General features: G+C 44.0%; 1 protein-coding gene across 5 annotated transcripts in view; it reads right to left on the reverse strand.

Annotated features, from left to right (window-relative positions):
• Nucleotides 1-19,484, reverse strand: part of RAD54B (RAD54 homolog B) — a 118,231-nt gene that overhangs the window by 2,381 nt on the left and 96,366 nt on the right. For 3 of the 5 annotated variants that reach the window (XM_050940716.1, XM_050940715.1, XM_050940718.1), the window contains exons 10-14: nt 18,832-19,122; nt 6,286-6,461; nt 4,096-4,357; nt 2,588-2,654; nt 2,133-2,333 (exon numbers count right to left, since the gene is read on the reverse strand). In XM_050940716.1, coding sequence (XP_050796673.1) covers nt 2,133-2,333; nt 2,588-2,654; nt 4,096-4,357; nt 6,286-6,461; nt 18,832-19,122 — 997 coding nt within the window. Of the gene's footprint in view, nt 1-640; nt 1,989-2,132; nt 2,334-2,587; nt 2,655-4,095; nt 4,358-6,285; nt 6,462-18,831; nt 19,123-19,484 lie in introns of those variants that run through there. The other 2 variants (XM_050940717.1, XM_050940719.1) reach the window with 2 other exon arrangements.

The following is a 19,484-nucleotide window of genomic DNA, read 5'->3' on the forward strand; positions in this document are numbered from 1 at the left end:
GCACTGGGTTGGGGTGTGTGTGTGTGGGGGGAAGGGCTCTGGTTGGGAGTGTGGGTTCTGGGGTGGGGCTGAGGGGCTTGGAGTACAGAAGGGCGGGCGGGGGCAAGTGGTCAGGGAGGGGGAGGGGGCCAGGGGGTGTAGGCTCTGGGTGGTGCTTACCTCAAACAGCTCCTGGAAGCAGTAGCATGTTCCCCCACCGGCTCCTATGCAGAGATGCGGCTCTAAACACTGCCCCGTCCACAGGGGCTGCCTCCCCAGCTTCCATTTGCTGCAGTTCCCAGCCAATGGGAGCTGCAGAGCTAGTGCTTGGGACGGAGGCATCGTGCAGAGCCCCCTGGCTGCCCCTATGTGTAGGAGCCAGAAGGGGGACATACCGTTGCTTCTGGGAGCCTGCCTTAGCCCCCCTGCACCGCCAACTGGACTTTTAATGGCCCGGTCGCAAGTGCTGACCAGAGCTGCCAGGGTTCCTTTTCAACTAGGTGTTCTGGTCAAAAATTGGATATTTGGCAATCCTATCCTCCAACCACCAGCATACCCCTCCTCTTCCCCTCCAGGTACCCCCCTACGATCCTACCTTTCCTCTTCCAGGAATCCCCTCCACCACCACCAGACTGTCCCTCCTCTTCCTGTGTGCAAATTTTTCCCTCTGGGATGTCTATAATACTCCTGTAACTGTAGATCTTGATCAAGTCACTATCAGGACACTAGGTAAAAAAACAGGCCCTGCGCGAGTGCCCACAGAAAACATAGAGCTGGATCCACTAGGTTTATTTTACCAGCTCACATGAGCTCCATTTCCCCCCAAGAACTGAAGCCCCAGCTTTTCAGCCATGAAAAGAACACAAAGACAATGAAATCAGTAGATTGCTTGTCAGAGTACTTTAACCAAAAGTAAAGTGAAAAACAAAAAAAACTCTTCACTATAAAAGCACCCTACCTTAACTATACAAACCCTGCCAAACTTGAGGTGAGAAGGGGAGGAGAAGCAAAATGAGCAAAACTCTAGTCTATCTGCTGGAAACATGTAAACAACCAAACAGGGTCAACCCCTTTTTTTATTGCTTAATTTCCTGTTTGCATCTGCTGGTAAGAAGACATGTACTTAGATGGCAGGCTTAGGAGGATTTTAGAAGAATAATTCTCACCAACTGCATTTTTACTTAGTGCTGTAAAAATGCAATTTTAAAATGTTGTAGATATTTCTTTGGGTCTCATTACTATGATAGCAGAGAGTGTCTATTTAGAAGAGATCAGCATTTGCACCATTGTTACACTAGTAGTGCTATTATAGATGAGCATCTCATGCCCATCAGAAGAAGGGAACTTATTGGGGCAATCGATGCCCTATTTCTTAGATGCTAGATCTGTCATAAAGGTTTGACTTGTGGAGAGCTATCTTAATGAAAACAAGATTAAGACATTTAAAAAAACATATGAAAACAAAAAATCCTAACCCTAATTTAAATCAACTATATGCAACAAAAAAAAATTAAACACCACACCACACAGAAAGAGTGGAAAGGGAGGTATTAGGAATACTAGTGGAAGTGGAACTACTTTTATCTTTGGCATAGGGCAGGCAGAAGCTAGGGATCTGTTTTGCACCCTTCTGCTGACTGTTCTAATCACTCTCTTCCAATTTTAGATAGTAACCTTGCCACAAATGGTTGTCTGTATTTTGGGCACTATTACACCTTTGGCCAGATCCTCAACTGATGTAAGCTGGTACAGTCCCAGTCAAATCAACAGTGCTACAGTGATTTACACCAATTGATAATCTAGTCCCTTGTTTGTATCATCTAATCATTCTTGCTTTTGACACTTTCTTTGTCTGAGTTTCATAAATAATGTTGCCTGATCATAACCATTGTCACTAGTCCAATTTGCCTTGATTTGTTTAAGGATTTAAGAGGCTGTTAAAAGTAGAGGTCATTAGTTCAAGGAATGAATCTTTTCTCATCATCAGCTGATGAAAGGGTCCTGTGGATCTGAAAAAAAAAAATCAGGCATAAGGCAATATCATGAAGATCCAATAAAGAATTTCATTACTTTAATCCTCTTGTATTGGGTGTCCCTGGAAAAGGATGTACCAACCCTGCAAGTGCCAAGGAGATAAAGAACAGAAAGCTCACTTTGATGGTCTTTCTTTCCCATACAGTTGCACTCAAGCAGGTCATGGGTAACACAACTGGAATCTTCATGTAGTATAAAGAGATTTTTAAGTTCCTCAATGGAAAAACGGATGTGTTCAGATGTCTTGGAAAGGTCTACGACTGCCCCAGAAAGTCCCTGCTTGCTGATCTGTCTCTGATAGATCTTTTCTTCTATTGAGCCTGCATTGAAAAACATCAGATACATAAGATAAATTTTAAACCAGTATTTCTAAAGGTAGATTCCAGTTGCTTGATAATTGGATAATTTGAAATGCTGGAGTATTACCTTCAGTTACTAAAAGAATAATCAGAGCAAAGCAAAGACATATGTTTATGTGATTTCCAAAAGTGCCCCACCCTCTTCTTATACTTGCCAAGATTTGCCTCCCTCCAGCCTATGTTAGAGAAACATTTACATTTATAACATTTCTGACCTGTAGTTAGCAGTCTGTAAATATGCACAGTGTGTTTCTGACCATCTCTCCATACCCTGGCCATTGCCTAAAGAAGATAAAAAAGGTAAAGATGTTATTTAAAATCTTATTACACAAAGAACATTAGCTAAAACATTTATTGTTTTCTAATCAAGTTCTTAGCACTTGCTAGCTTCTTAAAGGGACATCGTCAAAATAAAATGTTCCAAAAAAGATTGTCTATCTGTATTACCATTAAATCTTAGGTTATTAAATCTGAAATATTTTTCAAATCTAATTTGCTTCTACCATTTATTCTCTGCCTCTCACCTTGCTTAGATTACCATATGAAATTAGATTAGTCCATTTCATTTCTGCTAGCCCTAGTTTCACTGTGGTTTTCAGGTATTAGAATGGCTGTGTTGGATTTAGGTTTCTAACACTACACAGGAATATTTAAGTTCCTCTCCCTAGACCCTCATACCTTTTTTTCAATATTTATAAAAACAGGGAAAACATGTCCATTTCAGTTGGGTTTGGAAAAATCAGCTTTTGCACAAAACATTTACATCTTAAAAAATTACTTGACAGTGTCCATTTAAGTGAATTTTTGGCAACAATTTAAGGGTTACAAGTACATATTCAGCACAAGTTTCAATATTTAGTAAGCTGTAATATTTGAGACTGATTTTACTAGACTGTGTTTCAAGCAATATGAGAAGTGACCACATGATGGTGCTGATGAAGATCGGGAACAAGAGCAAAGCCTTTGAGGTGATGTATTGAAATTTTAAGAATTTATTTTTTAAAGACATTTAAAATTTGTCAAAAAATAGTTTTATCCAAGCACACTTAAGCCAGATAAAATAATACTTACGGAGCTACCGCAATCATTACAAGAATAGCAGTAACTATTTTTTTCTTGTAACATCTGCTGCCATTTCATTTTGTCCCTTTCTTCATGCTACTTGGGACCTCTCCTCTTAACTCAGATGTAGCTGAGCTCCCTCTTCCTCAGCACACACCACACATAATGATCAGCAGTTTCAATTTAATTTTCTTTTGGAAACATAAGAGAGAGATGATGGCTATTCTACTAGAAAATCAAAGTCAATAGAAGACTGGGCCATATGAGAAACCCCTCCAGGGAGACGAGAGATTTATTCCCCTAAACTTTACGCTTCTTGTTTGTCCCAATCAGCTGTTCTAATTTAATTTTACCCTGAATATTCAAACTAGAGACAAGCATCTCCTGGCTGAATGTCACAACACAAAAAGAGATCCAACAGCTGATCGATATGGATAACAAAGTTGCATGGGAATCCTTCAGATGTGTTTCTGATGTGGAGACAAAGCTAATTTAAACAACCTGCCAGACAAATTTTTCCTCCTTTCCCCACATAATTACACTTGTCTAAATGCAGGCTGAACAATATTCAATATGGACCAGAGGTTTAAGGTTTGACATTTTAGAATCTCTCCCCTCATCAATTAAAACCCCATCCCTGATACACACAACTCTATCAAACCTGAATATCTGTGGCTGGATTCCAGTCAATATCATATAGAATTAAATGAGATGCTCCAACAAGGTTCAGACCTACACCGCCAGCCTTCGAACTCAGCAAAAAGATAAATGCTGAACAGAATTTATTATTAAAACTATCCACAATCTGTTGCCTCTGTGAGATAGGAGTGTGTCCATCAAGTCTTGTATAAGAGTATCCGTAATGTTTGCACATCTCTTGCAAAATATTCAATGTCTGTGTATAATTAGATACCAACACAATTCTGTCAATCAGAGAAACAAAGAACTTGTTAGATTTAACTACTTATGCACAACATAATAAAGCATTATATTTATTTATTGTAGACAACTGAAGAAATCAAATGACAACTCAGACAAAAACTGCACATCAGCCTGATTTTACTCACCTCTCTTTAAAAATGAAGTATTTGGCATTGCAAATAAAGACACATCATACCTACTGTGAAGCATTCAAATAAATTATTAAAGTTATTTTTTCAACAGGATTTTGCTTAATGTACAAACAGGACCAAGCACAGAGATAGGATTATAAAATTTCTACTTACACAAACTAAGAGGAACTATATGCGCCTGTAAGTGGCTCCACTTAAAGAAAAAGCTACTGTGGCATCACCACGCAATTTGAGAGATTTCTGAGTAGGAGTGGAATTACAGATGGGCTAAATGAGGGTCATTTATCTAAACAAAATTCCTCTTCCCCAAGCTGGGATTTGGATGAAACGGGATGAGGGAAAAAGGAGGGCAAACGACTTTGTAAATATTACAGATATTTTTGGTAAACTTGGTCTCCTGGTCTTTTGAGTTACTGATATCTCATCAATGTTTTATCGGATACACTTATCACTCATAATCACTTTGTTTCAGACATGTGCAGACTTCCCCTTTAATCTCTGGGGAAGACTGTACTGAATGAGGAAGGGGGGAAGAGGTCTAACTGAACAAGTAAGACTTGTCACAAAGTAATGCCTCAGCACAAACTGCAAATCAGTGGGTTTCAAACTTTTTAGGCTGCGTACCTCTTTCCAAATAATGTAGTCTACCATGTGCCCCTGTCTGAGATAGACAGAGGCAACATGGGGGGGGGCATGCGAGGGCAGATTACATATTATACATGCCCCCAGATTTCTGCCTTCCATTTAGGCATCAGCTTTTAAAGGTTTTCAAACTGTGGAGCACGCCCCACCAGGGCAGCATAGAAGAACATTCGGGGGGCAGGCAGCGAGGCCAGATGGCTTGGGCCAGCCGCGCATGGTGGGGTTCAGGGAGAGAAAGCCACCTCCATCCCCTGACTCACCTCAGCTGGCCACCCAGCCTGTCAGGGTGGGGGCGGTGGGGGGGCGCAACCAAAAATTATAACAAGGTGGGGGCTCAGCTCCAAAAATTTGAAAACAGTGGGTGGAGGTGGCGCTTCCTCTCCCCAAGCCCCACTTCATGGGGCAGATGCCCAAGCTGCCTGGTGTCATTGCTTGCTCCACTGAATGTTCCTTTGTGCCCCCCTAGGGGGACGTGCCCCATAGTTTGAAAACCTCTGCTATAAATTAACAGTAGGAGGAGACAGCAGCTCCCTTTGTACTGACACACTGGGGAGTGCTTCTTCCTGACATTCTCTTTTGAAAAGGAACTTATAGACAGCTAATGTCTCCCTAAAATGGAGTAAAAGGAAAACCCTGAATAACAGCTAGTCATAAACATGACTATACAGGAGAGAGCTCACAGTCTAGTAATTACAAAATATTTTATTGAACAGTTTAAAATACTGAGCACATTAAATGATTGCCCCAAGGGATACAAAGTGCTGGAAAGTCTATGCAAGTAACAGGCAGTATGTCACAGAACAGTAGTTTCAGTGTGAGACATCTGCTTAGTTGGTAGAAGTCAGCATGAAAAAGAAAAACTAGATATCTGTCCAGAAATAATAGAAACAGAAACTTGGACAAGTGTTCACCAGCTGTAATTCCTATGTTAATAATTTTAACAAGAGGCAAAGCTATAGACTAGGATGCATGTATGTATGAATAAGTATGCTTGGTAGCTGTGCGGAGTGACAGATCCCTCAGGGTAAATACTTTGGCATCATGTTTGGGTGAAAACAGAAAGTGGGATAATCAAAGGGATCATCTAAATTCAAAAAGTAGCTAATACGTCTCTCCTACCTTTCTTTCTCTCTCACCTTTCAGAAGGGCTGAGTTCACGGATTGCTGCCAACAGCTTTGCCAGGACCTGTAATTTTCCTGAATCAGTTTCAGTGAAAGTGGTGGAGGTATAATCTTGTGGGAAAATCTCTCTTAAACCTTCATAAAGATTGGATTCCTCAGATTCATCACAAGTTGGATTACATTGTTTTTCCTATTTAAAAAAGGATTCATCTGTGGTAACCGCATGACTTTTTGAAAAGGTACTTAAAAAAAACAAAACAAAAAAGCCTTGCCAATATTTTCATTATGATTACAAAAAGCATTAGAGAAAGACAAGATCAAGAACCAGCATACAGATTTTAATGAACAAACAAGTCATCTGGCTGATAACCTCTCATCACTGGCTCTACTGCAATTTTTACAAACCATTGTTATAATAAAATTAAACTTGATTCTATACCCTATACACTAATGTCTCGTCTACAGCTGGATAGAGGATGGGGAAGAAAACTATTGCTCACTCCTGCCTCTCTGATTTAAAAGAAGTAGTTACATGACATCAGAAACATATGAGAGGTAAATAATGCTTTGTTTGCTCCCGCTTCATTCTGTGCCAGCTTATTACGGAGCAATACAGGCATTTATTTTTGAGAAAACTGTTCTCTTCCCAACCAGAGATTAAATTACTGAACTGAGAGGATGAAGAGCAGCTATCAAAGGGAATATGCAGCCAGAATGAAGGGGTGGAGAGAAAATGGTAAAATCACTTAGCTGCAGTCTAACAATAGCTATATCAGTGTAATAAAAATAACAGCAATAAAACCAACCTGTGTTTATATCTCCCTCTCCTTCTCACCAATTTCTACAGAAGTTAAGCTTTCATGTTAAAAAAAGTTTCTAGCATTTACAGTTGTGAAGCAAATTTATTGAATGAACACAATATTCTCTCTGAGTCACAGACTGGAACAATAGCTCTTGCACTCTTGCAATAGGTTTACACATCTTCCATTCATCTCAATCAGATGCTGACTTCAAAGCAGAGGTCCCCAAACTGTGGGGCATACCCCACTCCCCTAGGGGACTGTAGAGGAATGACCAGGGGGACATGGCAGGGCCTGGGCCAGTCCCCATGAGGGGCAGGGAGAGAGCACCACCCAGCCCCTCTCCACCCCCATCTCTGCTCTGGTCGTGCCCCCAGCTGCATCCCCAGCTCCTAGCCCCATGCCTGGGCCCAGCCTTGGCCTGGCTGACTCCGCTCCAAGCCCTGCCCCCTCCCACAGCCTGGCTGAAGCTCCACCCCCGCCCCCATCCCCAACCTCAGCCCCCTGGCCATAGCCCCATTTCCAGCCCCGGATCTATCCCCTTGGCCTTCCCCGTTGCCATCCTCCCTTCCTCTGAGCCACGTCCCCACTCCCATCCCCCCTTTCCCTGAGCCACAGCCCCACTCTCAGCCCTGGGGGGGGCATAGATGGGGAAATAGGGGCACGACCTTCAAAGGTTTGGGTCCTGCTTCTCTGAAGGCCATGGATGCTAATTTTAATGTCAATCTAATTATGCCTTCTGCAGCTGACATTTTAGTAAGAATACTGAGGGACTCATAGAAATGTAGGGCTGAAAGTTACCTCCAGAGCTCAGCTAGTCTAGCCCTCTGTGCTGAGGCAGGACCAAGTATACCCTACGCCATCCCTGGCAGGTGTTTGTCTAACCTGTTTTCAGAACCAACCACAGAGATTCCACAACCTCCCTTGGAAGCTATTCCAGTGCTTAACTATGATTATAGTTAGAAAGTTTTTCCTAATATCTAACCTAACTCTCCCTTGCTGCAGATTAAGCCCACTACTTCTTGTCCTACCATCTGTGGACAAAGAGAACAACTGAACACCATCATCTGGAACAGCCTTTGAAGATTATCAGGTTCCCCCTCAGACTACTTTTCTCAAGACAAAACATGCCCAGTATTTTTAACCTTTCCTTATAGGTCAGGTTTTCTAAAACGTTTATTGCTCTCCAATTTATCCACATTTTTCTTAATGTGTGGCATCCAGAACTGGACACAGTAATCCAGCTGAGGCCTCACTAGTACTGAATAAAGCAGGAAAATTACTTCCAATGTCTTACTTTCAAGACTCCTGTTAATACACCCCAGAATGATATTAGTCTTTTTTGCAACTGCATCACATTGTCAACTCATATTCAGTTTGTGATCCACTATAACCCCCCAGATCCTTTTCAGCCATTCTATCGTCTACCCAGTTATTCCCCATTTTGTAGTTGTACAATTCATTTTTCCTTTCTAAGTATAGTACTTTGTACTTTTCTTTATTCAATTTCATCGGGTTATTTCAGACTATTTCTCCAATTTATCAAGGTCATTTTCAGTTCTCCAAAGTATTTGGAGGTGTCATCTGCAAATTTTATAAGCATATTCTCCACTCCAATTATCCAAGTCATTATTGAAAATGTTGAAACGTATCAGACCCAAGACAGAGCTCTGTGGCACCCCTTATATACGTCCTCCCACTTTGACAGTGAATCGTTGATAACTGCTCTTTGAGTACAGTCTTTCAACCAGTTTTACATCCAATTTAATATAGAACACATTTCCCTAGTTTGCTTATGAGAATATAATGTAGGATGGTGTCAAAAGCCTTACTAAATCCAAGGTATACCTACTGTTTGCCCTCATCCACTAGGCCAGTAACCCTATCAAAGAAGGAAATTAGATTGATTTGGTATGATATGTTCTTGACAAATCCATGTTGGCTACTACTTATTATCCTATTATCCTTTAGTAGCAGTACATCCTTCCCATATCAATGCTGGTGCACAGGGTGGAATCTAGTCTCTTCTATTCCTCTCTGTCATTTGCTGCTGCTTTCATTTGCACTATGGCACTGAGATCTATTATTATGCCCTTCCTGCAAAGAGTTCTTCATAAAGTTTCCAGGGGCGCCGTTTTTCTCTCACACCAACTGGCTTCCACTGGAAAGCATCTATAATTGCTTTTAATCATTCCCCTATCACAGAGGTTAGGGGGTTTAGTCCCAGGGTTCCCCCCACTCAGGCCAATCCCTTCCTTCTGGGGTCCCCGCTGGTTTTTGCCCCCCCCCTTCTTCCACCTACGACTCCCCAGGTGTTTGACTACCCAACCTTCCAGGGTTGGGGTTGAGTACTTGCTTCGAAAGGGGCCTTCCTTGGGTAGTTGGGTCAATTCTCTGGCTGTTATGCGACTTTCTACCAGCGTAATCATCTTGTCATAGGTGGGTGGCTTGTTCTGGCCTACTCATTTGTGAAGATCTGGTGGCAGTCCTCACATGTAATGGTTCATGATCAGGGTCTCCAAAATTTCCTCTGGGCTGGACGCCTCAGGCTGTAACCACTTCCATGCGAGGTGTATTAGGTCAAATAGCTGGGGTCTTGGGGGTTTGTTCCCCTGGTATTTCCACTCATTGAACCTCTGGGCCCGTACTGCTGCCGTCACCCCTGATCGTGCTAGGATCTCTACCTTAAGCCAGTATAGTCAGTGGCATCCATAGCAGGCAAGTCAAAGTAGGCCTTCTGGGCCTCTCCGCACAAAAATGGGGCAAGAATGCTGGCCCACTGCTCTGGGGCCACGCCTCATGCTGAACAGTCCTCTCGAATGAGGGGAGATATACCTCTATGTCATCTTCCGACGTCATCTTTGGCAGACAACCAATGGCCTTCAGGGTTCACGTCCCGTAGGACCCCTGGGCCTGGGTGGTGAGGATCTTTAGCTGGTCCACAACCTCTCACAAGAGGGAACGAACTTGGGTAACCTGGCCCATCAATAATTGATTGGTTTCCCGCTGTAGCCACATAGACTCCTGTTGCGCCATTGCTTGAACCCGGATGGACTCCTGCTGGGCTGCCATGGCTAGTACCAGGGCTCTTCCCACCTCCATTGTGGTACAAAGCAAACAAACAAAACAAAATCCAAAACCCCAGTGCACATTTTTTTTCAAACCTCTTTCTTCAGCCACGATGTGAACCATGATTCCATCCCTGACACCAATTGTGACAAATCTCTGTCCTTGTCTCTGTGGGTCCCGCATTTCCTGGCAGATTTCACTAGCCTCAGAGGCTCACTGTGACCTTCCACGTCACTCTTCTCTCTCTAGAGGCAAGGGTCACAGCCTACTGAACCATTTTCAACATAAGCCAGTGAGGGAGGGGAAGAGAAACTATACTCCCTTGCACAGTCTCTGTTGTTTCCCAGTCTCAGTGATTAATCAGAGGGAGCAAAGGTGGGAGCCCAGGCCCGCTCTCTACTCCGGGCTCCAGCCCAGGGACCCTAGTAGCATCAGCTATGGTAGCTGACCTTTTATAAACAGGACATGTACAATTCCCTGGGCTACTTCCTCACAGCAGCCCCCGCTTCCTCAAGCACCACCTCATCCTTACCTCAGGGCCTCCTTCCTTGAGCCTGATATTGTGTGTCCTCCTCAGACTCTCCGACAGTGCAACTTCCTCCCACAGCGCCTGACACGCATGTCCACCTGACTAACTGCGAGGTTTTTAACTAGTTTCAGCCAGCCCCTGATTGGCTTCAGGTGTCCCAATCAACCTACCTGTCTCCACTGCTTTCTAGAAGAATCTTAATTGGCCTCAGGTGTCTTGATTAACCTGGAGCAACTGTCATTTGGTGACCATGGTAACAGGGATTTGTTTAGCCTGGGGCTAACATGCCTGTTTCTCATTACTTTCCTAAAGCCATCTGGCCTTGCCCCGTCACAGCACTTATTTTTGAATAAGTTTTCTGTCAAGCATTTTAGTAGATCTCCAGCTCTCACAGCTGAATGTTAGCATCAAGATTATATTTGAACTGAAAATTCCAAATTTTGTTCTGGTGCTATATATCTTTAATTTCCATACATTGCTGAAGTAAGTAAATGTTGTCGATGCTGTTCCTTTCCTTGATGTCTGTTCCTTTTGAGGTCTCCATTAGCTAATATGGTGCTGTCCAGGTAGATGAACCGATGTACTTCCTTGATATTTTTGCTGTTTAATGTGATATTACTGCTTGACATCTGGGTTGCAAGGATATTTGTTTTAGCATAACTGATTTTGAGCCCTGCTTGGCTAGCTACTTTTTCCATGTTGTCTATCTTTGTAGCTTTTTGAGGGGTGTTTTGCAGAGTTCAGGACATGGGTGGTCATGCCTAGTGATTGGACTAGGAGTCACACCTAGTGGCTAGAGCTGGAGTTGGTAGGCAGAAATAGGAGCCCAGGATCAGAGCCGGAGTCAGCGGCCAGAGCCAAGGGGCAGAGCTTGTGTCAGAAGTCAGGAATGTGAGCCAAAGGTTAGAGACGGGTTATCTGAAGGGCAGCAAGGCAGGAGCAAGGCTGGGTGGAAAGGAGCAAGGGTCTGAGGAACAAAGGAGGAGCAGCACTGGAACAAGGTGGGAGCAAAGCTGGGAACAAGCAGGTGCAAGAGCTTTTAGCTCTGAGCAGCCACCAAACTACTGCTGCTGCACTAAAGAGCAATCTTCTGACATTTCCCACCAATCAGGCTCTGTATCCAATCTGACAGCCTACTACAGGCTAGCTGCACTTGTTAGGTTGCCCAGAAACTGGCTTGGCTGCATTGCCTGATTCACGACATTCAAGGGCAGCTGGTAGGAGCCTCGGGGCCTGGTTTCTCAGGACATTCCCGTGAGAACTCCCACAACAGGGTCAGGGCATGGATGTTCTCTACTTGTTCCCAAGACTACTCGTTCGGACTGTAGCCTTCCCAGTCCACCAGCTACTGAAGTCTTCCCCTAACTCATCAAGAGTGGAGGATTTGGTGGACCAAGTACTCCTCCCGTTCACATACTGATATGGATGGTGGGGTTGGAGCATGAGTATGGGTTCCTGGTGTAGGTCTCCACAAGTGAGTTGTGAAAGATGGGGTGGATCTTCAAGGACTTGAGCAGCTGTAACTCGAAGGCCCTGGATTTACCTGTTCAATAGCACAGCAGGGGGAGCCAAACGCCCTGGTGGTAACTCAGAAGACAGCAAAAATACAGTTCTAAGATTTGATTGACACACTCTGTTTCCCCATAGTCTGTGGGTAATAGACGGAGAGGCAAGAGACCTGATGCCAAGAAGTCTGAGAAATTCCAGCCTGAATTGGCAGATGAACTGGGGCCCCTCGTCCAATATGATGCTTGTCATAAGAACATAAAAATGGCCATACTGTGTGAGACCAGTAGTCCATCTAGACCAGTATCCTATCTTCTGACAGTGGCCAGTGCCAGGTGCTTCAGAGAAAATGAACAGAACAGGCAATCATCACGTGATCCACCCCTTGTCATCCACTTCCAGTTTCTGGAAAATTGAGGATAAGGACACTCAGAGCATGGTGTTGCATCCCTGCCCATCCTGGCTAATAGCCATTGATGAACCTATTCTCCAGAAACTTATCAAGTTCTTCTTTGAACCCTGTTATTGTTTTGGCCTTCACAAATATCCCCTGGGAAGGAGTTCCACAGGTTGATTCTGCATTGTGTGAAGTAGTACTTCCATTTTTTTATTTTAAATCTGCTGCCTATTAATTTCATTGGTTGACCTCCTGCCTGATTGCATACTTCCAGTTCCAAATGAGGTGTGTAGTTGACTCGTCAGTTTGTAACTGGTGTTTGTAACTGTATATTAAAAATTCCACTGCCTCTTGACTGAACTCTCGCTTCTTGAGATTTGAGTACATGTGGGTTTGGTGGAGTCTCTCCAAGACAATGTGCACATGATGATTGTGGAGGGCCTGACTTTTGGAGAAAACAAAGATGTCGTTCAGACAAATGATGACAAATTGGTCCAGCATGTTCCTAAAGATGTCATTTATGAAACTGGAAGGTCATCACAGTGTTGCACAACCCAAACCACATGATCAAATAGTCCAGCGTTTCTCAAACTGGGGTCCGTGAGGGTTCTCCAGGGAGTCCGCTGATCAGCTCCTGCTCCTCCCTCCCAGCACTTCCTGCACACCAGGGAACAACTGTTCAGCGGCATGCAGGAGGTGCTGGGAGGGAGGAAGAGGAAAGAGGCAGGGAAGAGGAGGGGCAGGAGTGGAGCAGGAGCGGGAAGAGGTGGGTGGAGCGTTGGGGAAAGGGGTGGACTGGGGGTGGGGGTGGGGCCTGGGGCTGAGTGATGGGTTTGGGGGTCCATGAAAAAATGTAAATCAAAATGGGAGTCTTAGGGTTGCTAAAGTTTAAGAACCGCTGAAATAGTCTTAATGTCCATACCTGGTATGGAAGAAAGTCTTCCATTCTTCTTCCTGGAGCCTCATCAAGTTATAAGCTTCACCAAGGTCCAACTTTGTGAAGACCTTGGCAGAGCAGAGTCTTTCAAACAGCTCATTAACAAGTGGTAAGATGTACTGGTTTCAGATTGTAATCTTGTTCAGAGCTCAGTAATCCACATAAAGCAAGAGGGAGCCACATTTCTTTGCCACAAAGAAGATCAAAGGACCCTACTGGGGACATGGAGGATTGAATGAACTCTTTCTGTAAGTTCTCAAGATAGCTCCAGAATGCCTGTAGTTCACATTTGGAGAGGGAATAAACATGCCTGAAGGGAACCTCTGCTCCTCCCTGAAGGCTGATGGGGCAGCTGTAGCTATAATGGGGTGATGGGGTGCTGGCTTTCTTTCATTAACACACTGGCATAGTGTTGATATTCAATAAGAATCCCTGGAGCCATTATGGGGGTTGTCAGGGTCACCTTTGGATTCTCTCTTTGCATTTTTGAATTCTCTGGAGGACCAAGTACACCACAAAGAGGTGCTGGTCCTGGGTCAGCTCTTGGGAAACAGGACTGTAAGGAAAATGGGAAGTGAAAGTGTACTGTGCGTGTCCACCAGCAGATGTGAGGGCCATGGGAGATGAGCCAGGAGATGCCAACAACTAATAAATGCAGTGCTCAAACTAGAGGATTTCTCAATGGCCTCAGAGTGCAGTTACCTCTAAGGGAGCCATCTGGTGGATGACCAGTCCTGATAAATGGAATGACCCATCTATGGACTCCACTAACTTGGGGGAGTCCTTGCTCTGTATGGAGATTGTGTGTGCTTGGGCAAACTCCAGTTCTATAAAATTGCCTGAGGCACTAGAATCCACTGGGTGGGATGGTATCGGGTATTGAAGTGTGTCAGAGCTGAAGAGAAAGTTGGGCATGTGTTGAATGCTGATTGGGCATCAACAAGAAACCGGTGGACAAACACTGGTGCAGCCTTCTGGGGATAGGGGATCCTCCTATCAGGGCTGGGGCTTGGCATTTCCTGACCAGGGCGCAGAAGTGGATTTTGGCAAGGCAGCTTGATCCAAAGCATCACGATTCCCCACAGTGTAGGTATAGGCCTGATGTCTTGTGTTGATTCTTCTCCATGCCAGAGGCAGTGCCATACCTGACTGATTTGCAGGGATTCGGGCTATGGAGAAGGGACTAGTGGAGAAGGGGGCCAGAGCTGTCAGGGCTAGCTGGAGCCAGGATAGTGGGGGCTGGTCAGGTGGTCATCAACCTTGATACACAGGTTGACTAAGGCATCCATGCTGGACAGGGATTCCACCCATGCTGGTTCATCTTTAATATTGTTGTTTAGGCCAAGCCAGAAATGACACTTGGTGTCTACTACTGAGCATCAGAACTCCACTGCATATTTACAACTGGTTGGTGTCCCTGCTGCAACACCTGAAGCACAGATTCATCTGTAGGATCGTGACTTACGTCATTGAGGATCACTGCTAGAGCTTGATCAAAGTACTCAAATTATTCCAGAAGTGGGCTTGATTCTTCCAGGAGTGGAAAGGCCCAAGCTAGGGCCTCGCCAGCTAAAAGGCTGATAATCAATCCCACTCCAACTTGGTTCAGTTAGGCACAACTATGGGCATAGCAGAAATAGGTGCTGACACTGTTTTAGGAACCCACAAAATTTGTCATGATTGTCATTGAACTTGTCAGGCAGTCCCCCTGCCTGAGCCTGGGCTCATAGGAAGAAAGGGTTGGAGCTGAAGGTGACACGCCTTGAGCTTGCAGGCCCATGTTCTGCACCTGCAGAATGGAAACCTGAGTCTGCAAAGTCTGCAGAGCTTCCACTAGCTCCATCAGAGTGTTACTGGCCTTTGTAAGATTCACGCTCGCTGTGTCAATTCTAATTCCCTTATTGTTTGTGGTTTTGCGCTGCTCAAATTTTCATAGAGTGAGGCATGGGCAGTCATGTGTATTGGAGGCAAGATGTTATGCCTAATGTTAGAGCAGGAGCCAGTTGCTAGCAATAGGAGCCCAGGGTCAGAGCTCGAGTCAGAAGCTGGACGCCTAAGTCAAGGATGAGACCTGGAATAAGGATCCTTTAACCAATAGTCACTCTCTTTTCTTTTTAAATAAATTTTAATTTAGTTAATAAGAATTAGCAGTAAGCATGTATTTGGGTAAGATCTGAAATATTCATTATCCTGGAGGGTAATGTGTCTTTTCCTTTGAGATTGGTAGACCTTTTTATATTACGAACAAGATTTTCACTAGTCCTCATCATATTTGACTCGGCTGTCTGGGTGGGAACGTAAAGGCTGGGTTGCTTTAAGGGAACTGTGTTTTTGGCTTTTGGGTAACCAGAAAGGCATTGTGAAAGCTGTTTTGCTGCTGACTTTGTGAATCCAAGTATTAGAATAACCACCAGTTTGGGGGATTGTCTGCCCCATTCTTTGCAGTTTTCCCTAACTGAGCGATCTCAGTGTAACCCCCTGCCCCTGGTGACAGGGCTACTATAAAGTATGTGCATAACTGGTTGGAAAACTGTTCCCACAGAATAGTTATCATTGGTTCAGTGTCAAGCTGGAAGGAGATATTGAGTGGGGTCTCACAGGGATTGGTCCTGAGTTCAGTTCAGTTCAATATTTTCCATCAATTATTTAGATAATGGCACAGAGAGTACACTTATAAAGCTTTTGGATGATACCAAGCTGGGAGGGGTTGCAAGTGCTTTGGAGGATAGCATTAAAATTCAAAATGAAATGGAGAAATGGTCTGAAATAAATAGGATGAAATTCAATAAGGACAAATGCAAAGTAATCCACTAAGGAAGGAATAATTAGTTGCACACATACAAAATGGGAAATGACTGCCTTAGAAGGAATATTGTGGAAAGGGTTCTGGGTGTCATAGTGGATGACAAGCTAAATATGAATCTACAGTGCAATACTGTTGCAAAAAAGCAAACATCATTCTGGGATGTTATAGCAGGAGTGTTGTAAGCAAGACACAAGAAGTAATTCTTCCACTCTACTCTGCACTGATATAGCCTCAACAGGAGTATTGTGTCCAGTTCTGGGTGCCACATTTCAGGAAAGATGTGGACAAACTGGAGAAAGTCCAGAGAAGAACAACAAAAATGATTAAAGGTCTAGAAAATATGACCTAGGAGGGAAGATTGGAAAAAAATGGGTTTGTTTAGTCTAGAAAAGAGAAGACTGAGAGGGGACATGATAACAGATTTCAAGTACATAAAATGTGGTTACAAGGAGGAGGGAGAAAAAATGTTGTTCTTAACTTCTGAGGATAGGACAAGAAGCAATGGTCTTCAATTTCAGCAAGGGGAGTTTAGGTTGGCCATTAGGAAAAACTTCCTGTCAGGGTAGTTAAGCATTGGAACAAATTGTCTAGGGAGGTTGTGGAATCTCTGTCATTGGAGGTTTTTAAAAGCAGGTTAGACAAACACCTGTCAGGGATGGTCTAGATCAGGCCTGCACAACATGTGGCCCGCATGGGCTCACTGTGCGGCCCACGCGGGATGAGTAGGTGGGCTCATTGTGCAGCTCGTGGGGAGTAAGTAGGCAAGCAGCAGGTGAGGGAGGGGGGCTGAAGAGGTGGATGGGCAGTGGTGGGGGGCAAGGAGGCGAGCAGTGGCAGAAGGAGCAGGTGAGCTGGCGGCAGGGTAAGGAGGCTGAGGAGGCGAGCGAGCGGGTGGGCAGTGGTAGGGGCTGAGTAGGTGAGCTGGAGGGGTGGGGCAGGCTGAGGAGGCGAGCGAGGAGTCAGTGGATGACTTGTTCTACTGATCTGGTCTGGCTCCCCTCCCCTCTCCAAGGGTTGCAGCTGCCTGGAAGTGCTGCCTTCCATGCCTCTCTCATTCAACAGGGCAATTGATTACAAAGTTGGGGGAAGATCTTATTCTACTTCTAGCAAAAAGACATTTTTCTTTTACCTTAATTATACTACCTCAAGGGCCCGCTATAACATATTACCAAGGTTCAATACCGCTGTTTTGTTGCGGCAGCGCTGGGGAAGGAGGGTTTGTTTCTGTGGGGTGGACGGTGCTGGCAGGGGAGTATTTCAGGGGGGTTGAGCAGTGCAGGGGGGGTGTTGTGTTTCGGGGGGGCTTGGCCACGCTGGTGGGGGAGTTGGCGGGATCAGGGGGGTTTGGACCTCAGCTGTTTTCTTTGGAGTAACATGGCCCTTGCCACTTTACGAATTGCGCAGGCCTGGTCTCGATAATACTTAGTCCTGCCTTAAATGCAGGGGCCTGGACTAGATGATCTCGGGAGGTCCCTTCCAGTCCTACAATTCTATGATTCTATGAATGTACACCTGTCTTTGCAGGCTGTCAAATGCCTTTTGAAAAATCAATTAAATTGATGAAGAGGGGAGCATGTCATTGTACATTCTTCTGTGATGGTCCTTAGTATGAATATCTGATCTACACTGGATCTCTTCGGTCTGAATCCAGCCTTTTTTTCTGCAAGAAATTCTAACTTGAACTAAGGAACAGATTTGAGGCATCACCAGTGGCAGAGGAAGATGAGACACTGACTGGACCTGAAGAAAAATAGGCAGTGCTCAGAGACAATGTGATTCAAGCTGCAGCAGTTGTAGTTAGAAATCAACACAGACAGAACAAGAACTGGATGTGGCATATGGAAAGTACTGAAACGGAAAGTCCTGAAGGCTAAGACCAAACGAACAACTGGAAAAGACAGAGGAGGAGTATAAGAAAGCAAAGCAGTGAAAAGCAATGCAAAGAAAGATATGGAGATATATTGAAGACCTAGCAGTTGACATTGAAGCTACTGCTATGATAGGAAACCACAGAGCTGTTTTCCAATGACTAAAACACTGTGTGGAAATTTCAAAACAGGACACGGGCCAGTAAAAAGCAAAGACAGAAAAATGCTTACAATTGAGGTGGAACAAAAAAACAGATGGGCAGAGCATTTAAAATACGTCTTCAATAGACCTATCCTCACTTAATACCAGATTTTGATTAAGTACGTGAACCTGATCAACTTGACAATAACATCAGTTCAAGAGATGTCAGAAGTACAAAGTGCAGTCAAAAAGCTGAAAAGTAACAAAGTGGTGGAAGATGATCACATTACAGCAGAAATGCTAGAAGTACTTGATATTACCACCCTAATGAAACTGACAGAACTGACTTTCTAATGTTTAGGTTTTTTGAAAGCTCTAAAGCATATCATTTTGGGAGGGCATTTGTGGAACTTCGCTGATACAGTTTTTAACAGTAACTCATTTTAATGACTTTTATTGTGTAGGAATGTCTAATTATTTGTGTTGAAGCAAAATATAGTAAATACCTTTATGGCATTAAACAGAAGACAGGGATGGTTGCAGAGTTTTTTCAAAGCTCCTATACATATCAGATGAGGACAGTTTTCTAGTACTCCTTGTAGGCAGGATCTAATGACTCGAGAACTAAGCAGTTTTCTATAGAGTTCAAGCTGCAAGGCTGTTGGTCGGCAGAAAAGTATGCTCTCCTTTTTCGGTGGGAGAAATTTGTTTATGATCTCTTGTGTTCTTCTAAGAATAAACAGTCCAGTTAGGCGAGTGAGTTCTGCTGCTCTTTTCTCTCCTAACTCCTTTTCTTCCTAATATAACAAACAGAGGTTTAGATATGACTTCACAAGCATGTTCAGTTATATCACAATTCTTTGCTATAAGATTCTTAATCAGGCAGTAGTGAACACAGTTTACCATTTTCTGACACAGGGTTTTAATGATTAATTCCTTCTCAGTTTGTCATAGGAGTTTTTAAACTCTTAACCTAGGCAAGAGCTAATGCACTATGAGTCACTATAGGCTCAAATTATGTGGCAAGGTTCCTGATTTATGCAGCAAAGCTGCACTGAATTCCACAGAACCATGCTGAAGTGATAAATGAATGGCATCATATTGCAATTTGTACAGCTCCTAAAATGTGGAATGGACAGACAATGGCAGGAGTTGAAAC

Source organism: Gopherus flavomarginatus, chromosome 2 (assembly GCF_025201925.1).
Source record: "Gopherus flavomarginatus isolate rGopFla2 chromosome 2, rGopFla2.mat.asm, whole genome shotgun sequence".
NCBI lineage: Eukaryota > Metazoa > Chordata > Testudines > Testudinidae > Gopherus > Gopherus flavomarginatus.